The 17,427-nt window shown below is 46.8% G+C and overlaps 1 protein-coding gene across 1 annotated transcript in view; it reads right to left on the bottom strand.

The window, feature by feature from the left end:
• Positions 1 to 17,427, bottom strand: part of CSMD2 (CUB and Sushi multiple domains 2) — a 238,525-nt gene that overhangs the window by 188,596 nt on the left and 32,502 nt on the right. Inside the window, exon 3 of the mRNA XM_038161173.1 lies at positions 10,842 to 10,954. Coding sequence (XP_038017101.1) covers positions 10,842 to 10,954 — 113 coding nt within the window. The remainder of the gene's footprint in view (positions 1 to 10,841; positions 10,955 to 17,427) is intronic.

The following is a 17,427-nucleotide window of genomic DNA, read 5'->3' as shown; positions in this document are numbered from 1 at the left end:
AAATAACTGCATCACCCCTGCCATGCCAATTTGCCATTCCCTCCCCTGGCAAGGCTGGAGTGGCACTGCCCGGAATGTGCTTGCGACCAGGAGAACAATTCCAGCTCTGTTCAGTCCTTTCTGTTCCGGAGCAAAGTGGAGATAAACAGCAAAATGGGATTTAAAAGGCAGCTTTGGATCTCTCAGGTGGCTTTCTGCGCTCTGGGAGCTGTCCAGCAAACAGCAACTGCTCTCTGAATGCTGCAGGAGGAGGGGTTCGGGGTCTTTTTGACCCAAAGCAAGGTTTTGATTCACACCAGCTCTCCCAGTGCTGGCACAGACCCGAAGCACCAGCAGGAATTGGGGTTAAATTGGGGTAAAAAGCCCAGGTGAGGGATTTTGACCGACCAGGTGCTGTTTCTCCCTCCGGATTCCCATCCACCACAACATTTGTGCCAAATCCCTCATTTCCAACCCGCGGCACACGGACACGGACCAGGAGCTGCAGGTTGTGAACAGGGGCATGGGGAAAAAAAATTCCTCACGGAAAACCTGCTCAAGGCAAACCTGTTGCCAACCAAACGTTTTCCACGAGGTGCAAACCACTTAATTGGGGGCAGAATCAATGCAGGGCTAGGCTTGAAATCTAATTATCCACCTCCTCCTGCCCTGTGTAGAGCAGCCCTGGCACTCAATACTACTGGCAGCCCTGCCCTGCTCTCCTGCCTCTCCATGGAATCCAGGGACTGATTCCCTGCAGGAAAAAAAAAAGAAAAAAAATTAAAGTTCCTGTGCTGGCCCATCCCAAAATCCCCACATTTTATGGCCTGCCATGCTGTTTTCCCCATGGCTTTATCACCACAAGCTGGGAAGGGCTACAAACTTTTTATTGTCTTAATTGAGCACAGCTCTCTGCTCAGGAGAAGGGATGGGGAGGTGTTTAGTTTGTTTGGGTTTGTGGGGTTTTAGTTTGTTTGGTGTCTTTTTAGTTTGTTTGGGTTTGTGGGTTTTTGTTTTGTGTCTTTTTCGTTTATTTGAGTTTGCGGTTTTTCCTTTATTTGAGTTTGTGGGTTTTAATTTGTTTGGTTTGTGGTTTTTAGTTTGGGTTTTTTGTTTACTTGGGTTTTGTGGATTTTAATTTGGTTGGTTTTGTGGTTTTTAGTTTATATGGGTTTGTGTATTTTTGGTAGGTTTGTGGGTTTTAGTTTATTTGTGTTTGTGGGATTTTAGTTTGGTTTAGATTTGTGGGATTTTAGTTCAGTTGGGTTTGTGGGATTTTGGTTTATATGGGTTTGTGGGACTTTAGTTTATATGGGTTGTGGGATTTTACTTTATTTGGGTCTATGGGATTTGGGTTCATTTGGGTTTGTGGGATTTTAGTTTATTTGGGTCTGTGGGACTTCAGTACATTCGGGTTTGTGGGATTTTTGTTCATTTGAGTCTGTGGGATTTTAGTTTATTTGGGTTTGTGGGTTTTAGTTTGTTTGGGTTCGTGGTTTTCCATCTGTTTGGATTGTGGTTTTAATTTGGGTTTTTTGTTTGTTTGGGTTTTGTGGATTTTAATTTGGTTGGTTTTATGGCTTTTCATTTATTGGGGTTTGTGTCTTTTTTGTTTGGTTTGTGGTATTTTAGTTTATTTGGGTTTGTGGGTTTTAGTTTGTTTTGTGTCTTTTTCGTTTATTTGAGTTTGTGGATTTTGTTTGGTTTGTGGATTATTTGTTTTGGCTTTGTGGATTTTCTGGCTGGTTGCTCTTGTGGGTTTTTAGTTTCTTTTGCGGGTGTTTAATCTGTTTGGTTTTGTGGGGTTTTTTTCTTTATTTGTCTCTGTGAGATTTTAGTTTATTTGGGTTGGTGGGACTTCAGTTCATTCGGGTTTGTGGGATTTTAGTTCATTTGAGTCTGTGGGATTTTACTTTATTTGGGTCTGTGGGATTTTAGTTTATATGGGTTGGGGGATTTTACTTTATTCGGGTCTATGGGATTTGGGTTCATTTGGGTTTGTGGGATTTTAGTTTATTTGGGTCTGTGGGATTTGTGTTTATATGGGTCTCTTGGGTTTTAGTTTATTTGGGTTTGTGGGACTTTAGTTCATTTGAGTCTGTGGGATTTGAGTTTATTTGGGTTTGTGGGATTTTACTTTATTTGGGTTTGTGGGATTGTAGTTCATTTGGGTTGTGGGATTTTACTTTATTTGGGTTTGTGGGATTTTACTTTATTTGGGTTTCAGTGATTTTAGTTCATTTGAGTCTGTGGGATTTTCCTTTATTTGGGTTGTGGGATTTGGGTTCATTTGGGTCTATGGGATTTTACTTTACTTGGGTTTGTGGGACTTTAGTTCATTTGAGTTTGTGGGATTTTCCTTTATTTGGGTTTGTGGGATTTTACTTTATTTGGGTTTGTGGGATTTTCCTTTATTTGGGTCTATGGGATTTTCCTTTATTTGGCTTTGTGGAATTTGGGTTCATTTGAGTCTGTGGGATTTTCCTTTATTTGGGTTTGTGGGATTGTAGTTTGCTTTGGCTTTCTTTGCTTTGGGTTTTCCTCCACCAAGGACAGTCTCAGCCTACCAAACCCAGAAGCTCATTTGGGCAGCTTTTAGACAAAAATCTCCATTCTTGAGTCCCCAAAGGCAGCAAGAACTCCAACAGATCCCACAGCAGAGCCAAACTCCAGCTGGGAAAAGGGAGAAACGCAGCAGCAACATCCCAAAGAAATCCCAGAGCCAGGAATGCTCCGAGAGGGGCGGAAGCAGCAATAAAAATACAATTTAATTGTATTTTCTCCATCTGTTTGCACAACTCTGCAAAGAGCCTGTGAAGAATGAGCCCAGTGTTTATCTCCAAACAGCTCCAGCTCCTCGGGGCTGTTTCCCTCGGGATTTCAACGCCTCTAATTCCTGAAAATGAGCAGTGTTGGTGCAGCCCTAATTGCTCCTTTTCAATCAGTGCTTGCGGAGAGAATTTGGTGCAGCTGCCATCCATGTCTTGGGAAGGGAAAGTTTCAGCCCCTGGAATTCCTCAGGGATCCACAAGGTCCTGCTTCCCCCAGGAATTCCCACTGAATTCTGCTTTTTGGGGGACAAAAATCCACACCACCAACAAAAATCCCGCCCTAAAATTAAAATGTTAAGTTACAAAGAGGAAGGTCCCTAAAAAAAAATATTTTATTTAAATATTTGTGTATTTTATGTTTATATATATATTTTAAATTGTCATTTACTGGTTTATATCCCTTTGTATCCCTTTAAAAAGGGCCCTGGGTCCCTCCAGGAATTCCCACTGAATTCTGCTTTTTGGGAGGCAAAAATCCACACCACCAACAAAAACTCTGCCCTAAAATTAAAATTTTAAGTTACAAAGAGGAAGGTTCCTAATAAAGAAAGATGTTTTTAATATTTTACTCAATATTCGTGCGTTTTATGTTTATATATATATTTAAAATAGTCACTTACTGGTTTATATCCCTTTGTATCCTTCTGGAAAAGGGTCCTGGGTCCCTCCAGGAATTCCCACTCACCTTGGCTTTTTGGGGGAGGGGATAAAATCTGAACCGCCAAAGGAAAAAACCCACCCTCAAATTAAAATTCTAAATTCCATAGTTGAGCATTCCTAGAAAAATAGCATCTGACATTATTGCATCTCTCTGCTTCACAGAGCCCTCTTCGTTTATATTTTACTGAAATACAGGTGGTTTTTATATAAACTGATATTTAAAATATTATTTATTAAATTTTTCATATTTGTTTTTATCTCGAGCTCTTTAAAACACATTTTCCCCTATATGTATATATATAAAAATATATTTTAAATTATTTATATAAAATATAATATATATATTATAGATAGTATCTATATATTATACATAATATTATCTATGTAATATATATACTCCTTTTATATATATATATTTATAGATCTTTAAAATATATTTCCCCCAGCTTTATATATATAAAACATATATACAAATTATTTATCTATATAAAAATATTATCTATAGAATATATATATTATCTATATTATATATATACCCCTTTTTATATAGATATTTATATACCTTTAAAATATTTTCCCCCTATTTTTAGGTATATAAAATATATATGCAATTAATATATATATAAAATCTGTATTATATATATATAAAATATATAATATAATATAATAATTTCTATAGTATAATAATATATTATATTATATAATAATATATAATATATATGATATAATAATATATATAGATATTGTAAATATTAATATAAATAAAAATATATATCCCTTTTTAATATCTATATTTCTATCCCTCTTCTACAGGTAGATTTATAAATTGGGTCCTGACAGGACATAAATGAAAATTCACCCCCGTGCTCTGCTTGACGAGGTGGGGATTGCTCCAAGCTTGGATTTGGGAAGTCTTTTCCAACCCAAACCGTTCCACGATTGTGTTTGTCCTTAAATCCCTTTCATTCGTCACCCTCTGCTCTGACCCAGCACCCAGAGGTGGTGATTTCATAATAACTGAATTGATTTTAATAATTTAATCTTCTTTGATCCCTTCATTAGAGAACGAATAAACCACCTGCTCTGCACCCCCTGCTCCATTTCTTTATGATTTCTGTGGAATTTGTGGCCCTTTTCCTCTCCCTGTCTCAAACCTGCCGGATTTATTGGCAGCCAGCTCTGAGTGAATTCCTCAGGTGTGAGGCAGCAAGGAGAGGAATTAATTCCCTTTGCAGCCCAGCCTCACACATCTTCCAGGGCAAGCAAAAAATCAAAATAAAAATGGGCATTTCTATATTTTTAGGAAGATTTTTTTTGCACCAGATGAGGCTGTCAAGATTCACGTCCCTGTCAAATTTAACTGGGATTATTTATAACTGGCTCCAAAAAATCTGCAGCTGAAAGGGAATTCAGCACTCCACAGCTGGGTTGGGGCTGGGGAAAAAAAAAAAAATCCTTGAGTGAGAAAAGAAGGAAAAATCCCCCAGTCTGAGGGTGAACGGGGCTAATTAGGAAATCATGTTGAATTCAAGGGACAGTAAACAGGGAAAGAAAACAAATTTAGGGATGCTAAAAGCATGAAAGCACTTAATTTCAGTACTTTCTAGATGAGACGTGCTGAAACGGAGCTCCCGGAACTGCTGGTGTTTCCTAGAAGCTCAGAAAGTCAAAAAACTACCTTGAGATCAAAGCACTGGATTGAAATGGAGATGAAATCCTCTCTGTTCCCCCAATTCCCCCAAAAAAAGCTGGCAGTTTTTCACTCCCACTGCTCCTGCCACGGGTGCCCTCAGCTCTTTCTCCTCACCAGCCTCTACGTCCAAGATTTGTGCTGATCCAAGCCCCTCTCCTCTCCCCAGATGGGATTTTGGGGGGTCCATTCCCAGATTTTCAAGCCCCACGGGTGCTGCTGCGTTTCTCCCTTTTCCCAGCTGGAGTTTGGCTCTGCTGTGGGATCTGTTGGAGTTCTTGCTGCCTTTGGGGACTCAAGAATGGAGATTTTTGTCTAAAAGCTGCCCAAATGAGCTTCTGGGTTTGGTAGGCTGAGACTGTCCTTGGTGGAGGAAAACCCAAAGCAAAGAAAGCCAAAGCAAACTACAATCCCACAAACCCAAATAAAGGAAAATCCCACAAACTCAAATGAACTAAAATCCCACAAACCCAAATAAAGGAAAATCCCACAAACCCAAATAAAGGAAAATCCCACAAACCCAAATAAAGGAAAATCCCACAAACCCAAATAAAGTAAAATCCCATAGACCCAAATAAAGGAAAATCCCACAAACTCAAATGAACTAAAGTCCCACAAACCCAAGTAAAGTAAAATCCCATAGACCCAAATGAACCCAAATCCCACAAACCCAAATAAAGGAAAATCCCACAGACTCAAATGAACTAAAATCCCACAAATCTAAAGCAAACTAAAATCCCACAGACCCAAATGAACTAAAATCCCACAGACCCAAATAAAGTAAATCTCACAGAGCCAAATGAACCCAAATCCCACAAACCCAAATAAAGGAAAATCCCACAGACCCAAACAAACTAAAACCAAAGAGACCCATATAAACCAAAATCCCACAAACCCAAATGAACTAAAATCCCACAAATCTAAACGAAACTAAAATCCCAGAAACACAAATAAAGTAAAATCCCACCAACCCAAAAGAACAAAACTGTGCCAACAGGAACTGGAATTCCCACAACAAGGAACATCCTGAGCTTTCTGGGTCACTTGGGAACTGCCAACCCTGCAGGGTGAGGTGCTGCAGAACCAGGTGGTGAAACCCAGGAATGCCCAGGGAACACAAAATCCTGGGAATGCCCAGGGAACACCCCTGGAATGCCCAGGGAACACCTTGGGGATGCCCTGGGAACACAAACACCCCAAGAATGCCCAGGGAACACAAATTCCCAGAATTCCCAGAATGACCAAGTTGGAAGAGACCTTCAAGATCATCGAGTCCAGCCCAGCCCCAACAGCTCAACTCAACCCTGGCACCCAGAGCCACATGCAGGCTTTGTTAAACACCCCCAGGGATGGTGACTCCCCCACCTCCCTGGGCAGACCAAACATCCCAGGAATGCCCAGGGAACACCTTGGGAATGCCCAGGGAACACAAACACCCCAGGAATGCCCAGGGAACACACCGGGAATGCCCAGGGAACACCTTGGGAATACAGGGAACCAGGGAACACACCAGGAATGTCCAGCGGACACAAACACCCCAAGAATGCCCAGGGAACACCCCAGGAATGCCCAGGGAACAAAAACACCCCGGGAATGCCCACGGAACAGCTTGGGAATGCCCAGGGAACACCCCAGGAATGCCCAGAGAACACAAACACCCCAGGAATGCCCATGGAACACCCCTGGAATGCCCAGGGAACAAAAACACCCCGGGAATGCCCACGGAACACCCCAGGAATGCCCATGGAACACCCCAGAATGCCCACGGAACACCCCAGGAATGCCCACGGAACACCCCTGGAATGCCCAAGGAACACCCTTGGAATGCCCAAGGAACACCCCGGGAACACCAAGGGAGCACCCCAGGAATGCCCAGGGAGCACCCCAGGAATGCCAGGGCGTGGCTGTGTCCCCATCCAGCCCTCTGTGCTCACCCTGCCCTCCCCAGCCAGGCGGGGAATGCTCTCTGCTCTCTGCTCACCCCAAGCTCAGCTCTTGCATCCCCATCACTGGAAATGTTTTTGTGCCACTTTGATGCCTCCAGCTGTACTTTCTTCCTGTCCTCTTTCTTTTTTCTTTTTTTTTTTTTTCAAGTTCCTGAGAGCTTTTGTTCCCAGTTTTAAAATTCTGTTTCTTTTGGTGCCTTTCCCCACGATGGCTCCGAGGGGGGAGGAGAATAACGAGGGGGCTTTGATGGCAGATCACAGCAGAGCCATTTACTGCAGGGCTCTGATGCACTGCTCTGCCTTTAAACGGGAATTATCCCTCCCTGGCTCTTCCCTGAGTCACAGATTCCCGAGGATGGGCATTTTGGAAGGGATTTTGAATGAGTTACAGACAGGACTTGTGAGTTTTTAGATGATGTGATTTGTTTTTCTGATCTTCTGCACAGGCAGGAAGGGTGGGTTTGGCTCACATTGCTACAGCACGGGTCAGAAGGTCACAAGACCTTTAGTTGCAAGACTTGTAAAGGATTTCTTTGACCAATAAAACACTGCTAACAAGGATATTTATATTTTTGACCCAATCCTTAAATATTTCATCTTATGGACCCATGCTTCAGTGTGAGCCAGTCATGTTATGGCACACAAACCTACAGCACTGCGTTCTGAACTCCTTGTTTACCTTTGTAAATAACGATATTTTTTCTGTATCTTAAACTCTGAAACTCTGAACTTTCCTCTTCTTAACCTCACGTGTCTCTGCTTTCAACTACAAATCCACATTTTGTTTCCAGCACCTCCGTTTGGGAGCCTTTTCCAAGGCCTCAGATCAAATCCTGGGTTTAATTCTGAGCTCTGCTTACAGGCCCGAAGTTCTGAAAATTCCCTGCATTTTGGAATCCAGCACCCAAGGAATTGCAGAGGCACTCCAGCATCAGCCCAAACTGCTTTTATCACCTCCTTCAGCCTCAATTAACACCCAAAATGAGAATAATTTGCTTTGGGGCAGGCTCAGGGTGGTATTTCAGCAAGTGAACCCCTCTATCACCCTCAGAATAAAACTCTGATTTATGCCAACGCTCTCTCTGTCACTCTGGCTCAGGTTAAGTTTTAAATACATTTATTTTCCCCCTCAGTTACAGCTTTGAAAGCCTCCTAATCACCAGTCAAATAAAGCCCAGATCGTTTTGGATGTGTGTGACTAAAGGGCAGTCCCGGCGCCAGCCTTTGTACAAGATTTCCTGCGGCATCAAGGTAATAAAAGAACATTACAAAGTGTACAAGGAGCTGTGTGTAAATGCCAAAAAATGAACTGGAAATGTCAAGAAAGTGCAAAAGCAGCTGCGTGTCCTCTGTCCCAGGATTTGGGAGTGACGTGTCTCACGCAGAGCCTGACAGATGTTCCAGCAGAGGGGCTGCAAACGGGCAAATCTGAAACAAGTTGGGGACATTTGGGGGGGAAAAAAGCAGTTTTGCAAATGGATTTGTCTTTCCTTCCAATGGGCGCTGAGCTCACCTGTCCCAAAATCCTCACTTGTCCCAACATCCTCACCTGCCCCAAAAGCTTCACCTGCCCAAAACCTTCACCTGTCCTGACATCCTCACCTGCCCTGATATCCTCACCTGTCCCAAAATCCTCACCTGTCCCAAAAGCTTCACCTATCCCAAAATCCTCACCTATCCCAAAAGTTTCACCTGTCTCAAAATCTTCACCTGCCTTGATACCTCACCTGCCGTGATATCCTCACCTGTCCCAACATCCTCACCTGTCCTGACATCCTCATCTAACTCAAAATCCTCACCTGTCCAAAAATATTCACCAATCCCAACCTCCTCACCTGTCCTGACATCCTCACCTAACTCAAAATCCTCACCTGCCCTGACATCCTCACTTGTCCCAAAATCCTCTCCTGTGCAAAACCTTCACCTGTCCTGACATCCTCACTTGTCCCAAGATCCTCTTCTGTCCCAAAATCCTCACCTGCCCTGACATCCTTGCCTGTCCCAACGTCTTTACCTGTCCTGACATCCTCACCCATCCCAAAACCTTCACCTGTCCCAAAATCCTCACCTGTCCTGACATCCTCGCCTGTCCCAAAATCCTCACCTGTCCCAAAATCCTCATCTGCCTTGATACCCTCACCTGCCCTGCCATCCTGACCTGCCCAAGATCCTCTCCTGTCCCAACATCCCCTGTCCTGCCAGCCCCCAGAGCCTGCCCAGTGACCCCAAGCCCTGGCAATATGCAGAGCTGCTCTCTGACCTTCTGGGGATGAGTGGGGACAATGCTGGGACCAGCTCTGACCCCAGTGCTGACCCCACAGAGCCCCTGCGAGCTCTGATGGCTTCAGCACCACCAAAACCCTCCCAGTGCCTCGAGGCAGAGCAGAGGATGAGAGAATTGCAGCAGAAACTGGAGGGGATTTGAGCAGAATTTAATTGTCAGGAGCAGGAAACGCTGCGAGGCTCCACCATCACCTCACTGAAGGCATCTCCCTGCCTGAATGTCCAGGGTAATTGGCCAGTTGGACTCATTACCAACAAGTTCTCAGCCTTAATGATAATTTTAAGGACTCCAGTAAAAAAAAAAAAACCAAACATTTATGGGGAGCTGAGCAGCATTTTAGGTTCAGTAATCAACAGCCGTGTAAGCTGCATTTTAACATGGTTAATTTGTCATTCCCCCAGCAGCACCACAGAACATCATGACCTGACTTCCACTATAAAACAGCTTTTTCCACATGTCCAAGGGCTCCTCTGCCCCAGAGTATTTGAGGTTTGCAGCTTTCACACACAACCCTTCAGCCCCACAGCCTCTGGGCATCATTTAGGGCAGCAACCACAGGGGTGAGGTCAGGGCTGGGGGAGGCAGGGGCAGGGAAAAGCAAAATAACAAATGGGTGAAGAGAATGGAGGAGAAGTGCAGAAATTCAGATCTCCTGGTGCCTGCACGGACACTGCTCCTGGAAATCCCACTGTCAGCCCCACACGGCTGAGAGGAATGAGGGATTTGTCTTTCCAAATAAACTGGGAGATAAAACCAGCCCTGGGAGATGAAAGAAACCATGGGAAGGATTCCACTGATTGGTGAATGGAAAAAGATACTTGTTTTTTACAAGTAAACTTTAGGTTGGCTGAGAAATGAAATTGGATATGGAAAGATGAAAGAAACAATGGGGAAAAACCTTAAGAATTTAAAATTAAAAGGGAGGGTTGTACATTGGAGGGGAATCTTTGGGATCAGGTGTTCTGGGAAGTCTGAACCTCTCAAGTACCTCAGCCACGGGGAAAGAGAGAAGGGAAATGCAGCTGGGAAATTGGGATAAAAAGGAGGCTGCATCCTCCAAAAATTGGAGAGACCCCAGGGGAATGCCCCATGGCCTCTGCCTTTATTGGAATAAAGTCAAAGGACTCCTCTGTCTCCTTTTTGAACATGAACCTCTGGTGTTTGTGGATGAATTTTCCTGACATTACCCACCCTTCCCAGATATTCCAGGGAAATCAGCCAGAGTACACTTTTAACAAAAAAAAAAACCAAAAAAAAAAACCAAAAAAAAACCAAACCCAAAAAAAAACCCCATTCTGCTGGAAGAAACCAGGAATTTAAATGCTGAAAAAAAAAGATTAAATTACACAACAACGAGGCAGAGATGTCCAGATGCTGGTACAGACTCTGCAGCTCAGCTTCCCACCTCCCACGCCCAGCTCAGGTGCAATTCCAGCCCCTCCTGGACTCACCCTCGTAGCTGGCCTGGAAGCCTTGGGCACTCACGGCGTAGTCACTGACGAGCCACAGGGACAGCACCAGGCCGGTGCTGACGATGGGAGCAGGCAGCTGGAATCCTGTCAGCCTGGAAAAAACCCACAGCCAGGTCAGCCCCACCAGGAAAAACCCACACAAGGTCACATTCCAGGGAAAACCCACAGCCAGGTCAGCCCTACCAGGAAAAACACACAGCCAGGTCACAATCACCAGGAAAAACCCACAGAGAGGTCAGCCCCACCAGGAAAAACCCACACAAGGTCACATTCCAGGGAAAACCCACAACCAGGTCAGCCCCACCAGGAAAAACCCACAGAGAGGTCAGCCCTACCAGGAAAAACCCACACAAAGTCACATTCCAGGGAAAACCCACATTCCAGGTCAGCCCTACCAGGAAAAACCCACAGCCAGGTCAAAATTACCAGGAAAAACCCACAGAGAGGTCAGCCCTACCAGGAAAAACCCACACAAAGTCACATTCCAGGGAAAACCCACAACCAGGTCAGCCCTACCAGGAAAAACCCACAGCCAGGTCAAAATCACCAGGAAAAACCCACAGAGAGGTCAGCCCCACCAAGAAAAACCCACAGCCAGGTCACAATCACCAGGAAAAACCCACAGAGAGGTCACAATCACCAGGAAAAACCCACAACCAGGTCAGCCCCACCAGGAAAAACCCACAGCCAGGTCACAATCACCAGGAAAAACCCACAGCCAGGTCAGCCCCACCAGGAAAAACCCACACAAAGTCACATTCCAGGGAAAACCCACAGCCAGGTCAGCCCCACCAGGAAAAACCCACACAAGGTCACATTCCAGGGAAAACCCACAACCAGGTCAGCCCCACCAGGAAAAACACACAGCCAGGTCAGCCCCACCAGGAAAAACCCACAGAGAGGTCAGCCCTACCAGGAAAAACCCACACAAAGTCACATTCCAGGGAAAACCCACATTCCAGGTCAGCCCTACCAGGAAAAACCCACAGCCAGGTCAGCCCCACCAGGAAAAACCCAAAGAGAGGTCAGCCCCACCAAGAAAAACCCACAGCCAGGTCACAATCACCAGGAAAAAACCCACAGCCAGGTCAGCCCCACCAGGAAAAACCCACACAAGGCCACATTCCAGGGAAAACCCACAGCCAGGTCACACTCAGCACTGCCCTACAAAAGCCCACAGCAAGGTCAGTCCCACCAGGAAAAACCCATAGTGGGGTCAGTCCCACAAGGAAAAACCCAAAGCCAGGTCACACTCACCAAGAAAACCCACACAAGGTCACACTCACAGGAAAAACCCACAGCCAGGTCACAATCACCAGGAAAAACCCACAGAGAGGTCAGCCCCACCAGGAAAAACCCACACAAAGTCACATTCCAGGGAAAACCCACAGCCAGGTCAACCCCACCAGGAAAAACCCACACAAGGTCACATTCCAGGGAAAACCCACATTCCAGGTCAGCCCTACCAGGAAAAACCCACAGCCAGGTCAAAATCACCAGGGAAAACCCACAACCAGGTCAGCCCTACCAGGAAAAACCCACACAAGGTCACATTCACCAGGAAAAACCCACAGCCAGGTCACACTCACCAAGAAAACCCACACAAGGTCACACTCACAGGAAAAACCCACAGCCAGGTCAGGCCCACCAGGAAAAACCCACACAAGGTCACATTCACCAGGAAAAACCCACAGTGAGGTGACACTCACTACTTCTGACCTGGCAAAAAACCAACAGAAGTTCACACTCACCAGGAAAAACCCACAGTGAGGTGACACTCACTACTTCTGACCTGGCAAAAAACCCACAACAAGGTCACGCTCACCACTTCTGACCTGAAAGACCCACACGAGGTCACACTCACCAGGAAAAACCCACACAAGGTCACGCTCACCACTGCTGCCCTACAAAAGCCCACAGCAAGGTGACACACACTGTCCCATCAGTGTGGGGTTGATCCCATCAGGCTCCTGGAGGAGCTCAGAGCTCCAGAACACCCGGGACAGCCTGAGAGCAACAAATCCTGGGCTTTTCCCACCTTCTGCCTGCCCATGGGAACTGCTCCTGTAATTTTTCACAGTTTTGCACAGGTTTTCACAGTTTTGCACAGGTTTTCTCATCTCCTGTGGTTCTTCACTGGTCCTGTCCCAAGCCTGCTTCACACCCTGGTCACCAACACCTGCCCTGGGACGCTCCACAAACCCAGCCCTGGGATGCTGGAGCAGAACCCACCCCATGGGACAGAGATTTTGGGGTGCTGGGTGAGCCCAGGGCTTTGCTCAATAATGCTTCAAACATCTTGAGAACCTCGGAGTAAAAATCTGCCTGAAGTGTTCTCCAAACTGCGCTGAACTGAACCCAAAAACCAGGCCAAAAATGGATGTCAGCAACTAATTAAACCTTCAGTGGGGTGCCTCCAGAGTGTTTGACATGGAAAAGGCTGGAAGGTTCTAGGAATCCTCCCCAGTCCAGCACCAGGACAAGGATGGGGGTTTTATGTGGGCACAGATCCAGAATGTACCGAAGGATGGTTCCCACCTCCTCCCTGGGGTAAAAATCCAAGCTCACAGCCAGGAAATGGCTGCTCCAGAGGGTCTGGGAGCTGCAGTGCAGGAATTCCCAGGACCTGGGCACAAATCAGAGTGAAGAAAATAAAACTGGACAAATCCAGAACTCCCACCTGCTTCCCTCATGGACTCACGGCTAAATGACAACTGATTTTATTACAAAAACCTGTTTATTACTGCTTTTCATTAATCCCAAACACAAACCCCTGGTGCTGAGCCATCCCCAGACCAGCTTGTTAACCAAAATTACATTTTTACAACTTCCAAACCTCCTCCCACGTGGCCAAGGGGATTCCTGGACAGATTTCCAGTTTGAAGCAATCCCAGAGTGGACTCCTGCCTGTCATTACTGGGGCCAGGAACCCCGGAGCAATCCCTGAGCTGCCCCAAACCTTCCCAAACCACAGGAGCAGCAGGAACTGAAGGGATTTGGTATCAAGGGATCACAGGGGCAGGAGCAGCACGAGATAAACAGGAAAAAAAAGAGAATTTAAAGCTTCTTACAACACACTCTGAGGTTTATCCCACGTAGAGCAGCCAGACTTTGTGCCGGGGGGCAAAGGATCCCCGGGGTACAAAGCTCTCTGCCCCTTTAGGAAATACCTGTAAATGTTATTTCATTCCCTCTCTTCACACAGAATGAAAAGGCACCCACAGAACACAACAAGATCTGGGGGGGGTTTAAATTTCAATTTCTCTGAGCACCCAGCCCAAGCAATTCCTGCTCAAAGTCATCACCAGCCCCTGAGACAGTGAGGGAACTTCCCTCCTCTTCTCTCTGCCTCTCATTGAGCAAACCCAAATATTATTTCACACACATTTGAGCTCTGACTGATGAGAGCTGACAGGCTCTGCCTGAGAACTTTATTGAAGCAAAATTTCCAGTTATTGGCACAGCTCACAGAGTTGCCAGCCCATGATTTAAGTTTTAATGTCAGCACAGCAGCACTGACCAGCCCTCAGCATAAAATCCACTGTCTGGACAAGCTGGAAGGACAACTGCTCCTGTTTATTAACAATCAGAGCTTCCAGGAGCCAGAAGGATTCCGTTTTTACTGAGCTGAGTGGAAGTGTCATTGTTTTTATTAATTAATTTGGCAGTTTAATTAGAGTGGCCTGCTGAAACATCCATGCCCTCAAAAAAAAAAAAAAAAATCCAGGAAATGTCTGGAGCAGCTTTAATAAAACCTGCTGATTTATCTTCCCCTGATCAGCCCACACCATCACCCAGGAATCTGTTAATGCCTTTCATTCCCCAGAGTGGATCTGCTCCCTCTGAGCTGAGCTTTTTGCATCGTGGATTCTGCTCACAGCCCCTGTGCTAAGAGGGGAGAACACTTTGCAGATGTTGCTCTTAATTCAGGGCAACAGGAACATGTCCTTTACCTGTAAGGAAGAGCTGCTGTCCCCCAGGAGCCCCAGGAATTAAGTGTTACCTGAAACAACACTGCCCTGCAGCATTTATTCCAACACAACTGCTGTTTTCTGCTAACAGGGCTTTAAGAGAGAAGTTCCTGTGCACGAGGGCATGAAATTGTCACTGAGCTTGTTCTCAGAGCCCACACACTGACTGGAGAGACAATTTCCAGGGGAACCTTTAGAAATTGATAAAGCCAAGCAGCTCTGAGCCTCAGAGGTTCCCTCACGTGTCCCCAGCAGCAGAGCAGCACCAAAGGCACCAAAACCTGCTCCAAACCCTGCTCCCCACACACCAGAAATCCCCCCAGCCCACAGAACATCCCCGGTGGCTCCACTGAAAGCAAACTCAGCCAGCAGGAAGCAGGAAATGCTGCTTCAGTCAGGGAAATGAATACCTGGAGAGCATCTCCAGCCCTGCCCTGCCCCACAGCCCTCCCTGGCTGCTCCTGCAGGGAAATGCTGCCCTGGAACGAGCTGGAGCTGCTCCTGCTCCTCACTGAAATCACAATAAAAGCCACTTCTCCTCTTAAGCCTCCAGCCAGTGCACACAACTGGGTTTTTTTCCTCTTCTCTGATGTCCTTGTCTTGTCCAAGGCAGCATCCCCTTGAAGAACAATCATTCACCATGGCCATGTTCAAAAGCTCAGCCCTGCTGTTCCAAAGCCCCAGGACAGGCAGCATTGGCAGGAATCCCTGCTTGGTAACTGTTCTCCTGCCTTCCTCCCTAAATCTGCACCCCAGAGAGATTTAAACCAGGGGAAAAGGCAGACAGAAGATGGAATCACTCCCCACCAAACAGCAATTCTGACATGGCTGATCTTCAGGGCAGCAGCCACAAAAAACACACACTAACAAGGCAAGGAAGCAGCAAACTCCACTCCTCGTTTTTATGGAGGTGAGGGCAGTAATAACAGCAGGAATAATCATATTCCATTCCTTCTGTACCTCGAGCCAAATGGATTATTGAGTGATTATCCCCTTAACGTGCTCGGAGCCAGTGCTGATTGTGTGAGATCTGCAATGTGGTTTTCATGGGCTTAATTTTGCTCCTGCAGCGAGGAACCAAACGAAACCAGCGCCAGAAATGCCACTTGATAAGCTTGCCCTTGCAAAAAAATCAATATATCCAAATAAATCAACACAGAAATCCTCTGCTCTGTTTGCATCCCTCGTGCTCTGCTTCAGGTGTGCCACCGACGCTGCAAATCTTCCTGGTCTGGCTCCCAACTTGCAGCAGGACAGGAAAAATCCGTTTTGGGAGAGCTGATGGCAGTGAAAAGCACCTTCCACAGGTGAGAAACCCCACCTGCCACGAGGCTCAGCCTGGATGGGACAGAATCCCAGAACCCCAGAATCAGGGGGGTTGGAAAAGCCCTCCAGGATCACCGAGTCCAAGCTGTGCCCAATCCCCACTTGGTCCACACGTGCCACATCCAGCCCTTCCCTGGACACCTCCAGGGATGGGCACTCCAAACCTCACTAGGCAATGCCTAACCACCCTTTCCATGGAGAAATTTTCCCTAAAATCCAACTTAAACCTCTCCTGGTCAGCCTGAGGCCGTTCCCTCTCCTCCTGTCCCTGCTCCCTGGGGGCACAGCCCGGCCCCCCCGGCTGTCCCCTCCTGGCAGGAGTTGTGCAGAGCCACAAGGTTCCTCCTGAGCCTCCTTTTCTCCAGGCTGAGCCCCTTCAGGAGTTTTCCAGCCTTCCCTGGACCCTCTCCAGCCCCTCTGGATCCCTCCAGTGTGACAGCACCGATGGCAAACTGCCCCATGCCCCTCCAAAAGGAGCTGAGCCCAGCCAGAGCCCCCCTGGCTGCTCTGCTCAGCAGCTTCAAGCCACACCCGAACATTTCTTTTTCCCCCCAAACCCCAACACCCCCCAGGCCTGTTCCAAGCCCCCTGAGCTCCATCTGTTGCACATTTCCCATGCCTTGGATGCAGCACGGCCGCGCTGACGCACTTTGGGAGTGCAGGTGCCATAATTAAAGCCCAGCCCATTATTTTTCTGGTAGGATGCCCACCATCAGCTCAGGCTGCAATCAAAACAGTTATTGCAGCTGGCAATCCAGCAGCCTTTAAAGCATAAATGCTGGAGAAGTGTCTCAGAACATCTAATGAAAATGCACTGGATTGTGTCATTTAACCCAGCATTAAATTACAGCACCCCATAGCTCGGTGAGCTTTTTCTGCCTGTCATTTAAAGGCACCTGTTAGGGAAAAATCCCCATCAAATGAGGCGCAATCCTCGCTGTGTGCAGGGTAAATGCCAGCAGCCTGGCACCCCTGCACCATCCTGGGATAATGATCCTTGCAAGGCAGGTGGGAGGGAGGGGATGCTGCCCCTCTGCCCAGCCCTGGGGCACATCTGGAGGGCTTGTGCAGCTCGGGATCCTCAGCACAGCAGGGCCAGGAGCTCCTGGAGTGCTGCAGAGCTGAGGAAGGGCCTGGAGCAGCAAAGGCTGGGGCTGAGGGGATGCTGAGGGGGGCCCTCAGCCCAGGTGCTGCTGCCTCAGCCTCTCTCACACATCTCATCCCTTCTCCTTCCTGCACAGCTTCCCCTGTTGCCAGTGGCTGTGGAT

This window comes from Motacilla alba, chromosome 23, assembly GCF_015832195.1.
Source record: "Motacilla alba alba isolate MOTALB_02 chromosome 23, Motacilla_alba_V1.0_pri, whole genome shotgun sequence".
Classification (NCBI taxonomy): domain Eukaryota; kingdom Metazoa; phylum Chordata; class Aves; order Passeriformes; family Motacillidae; genus Motacilla; species Motacilla alba.
The sequence above is the reverse complement of the archived record's forward strand: the minus strand, read 5'-3'. Positions and strand labels throughout refer to the sequence as shown.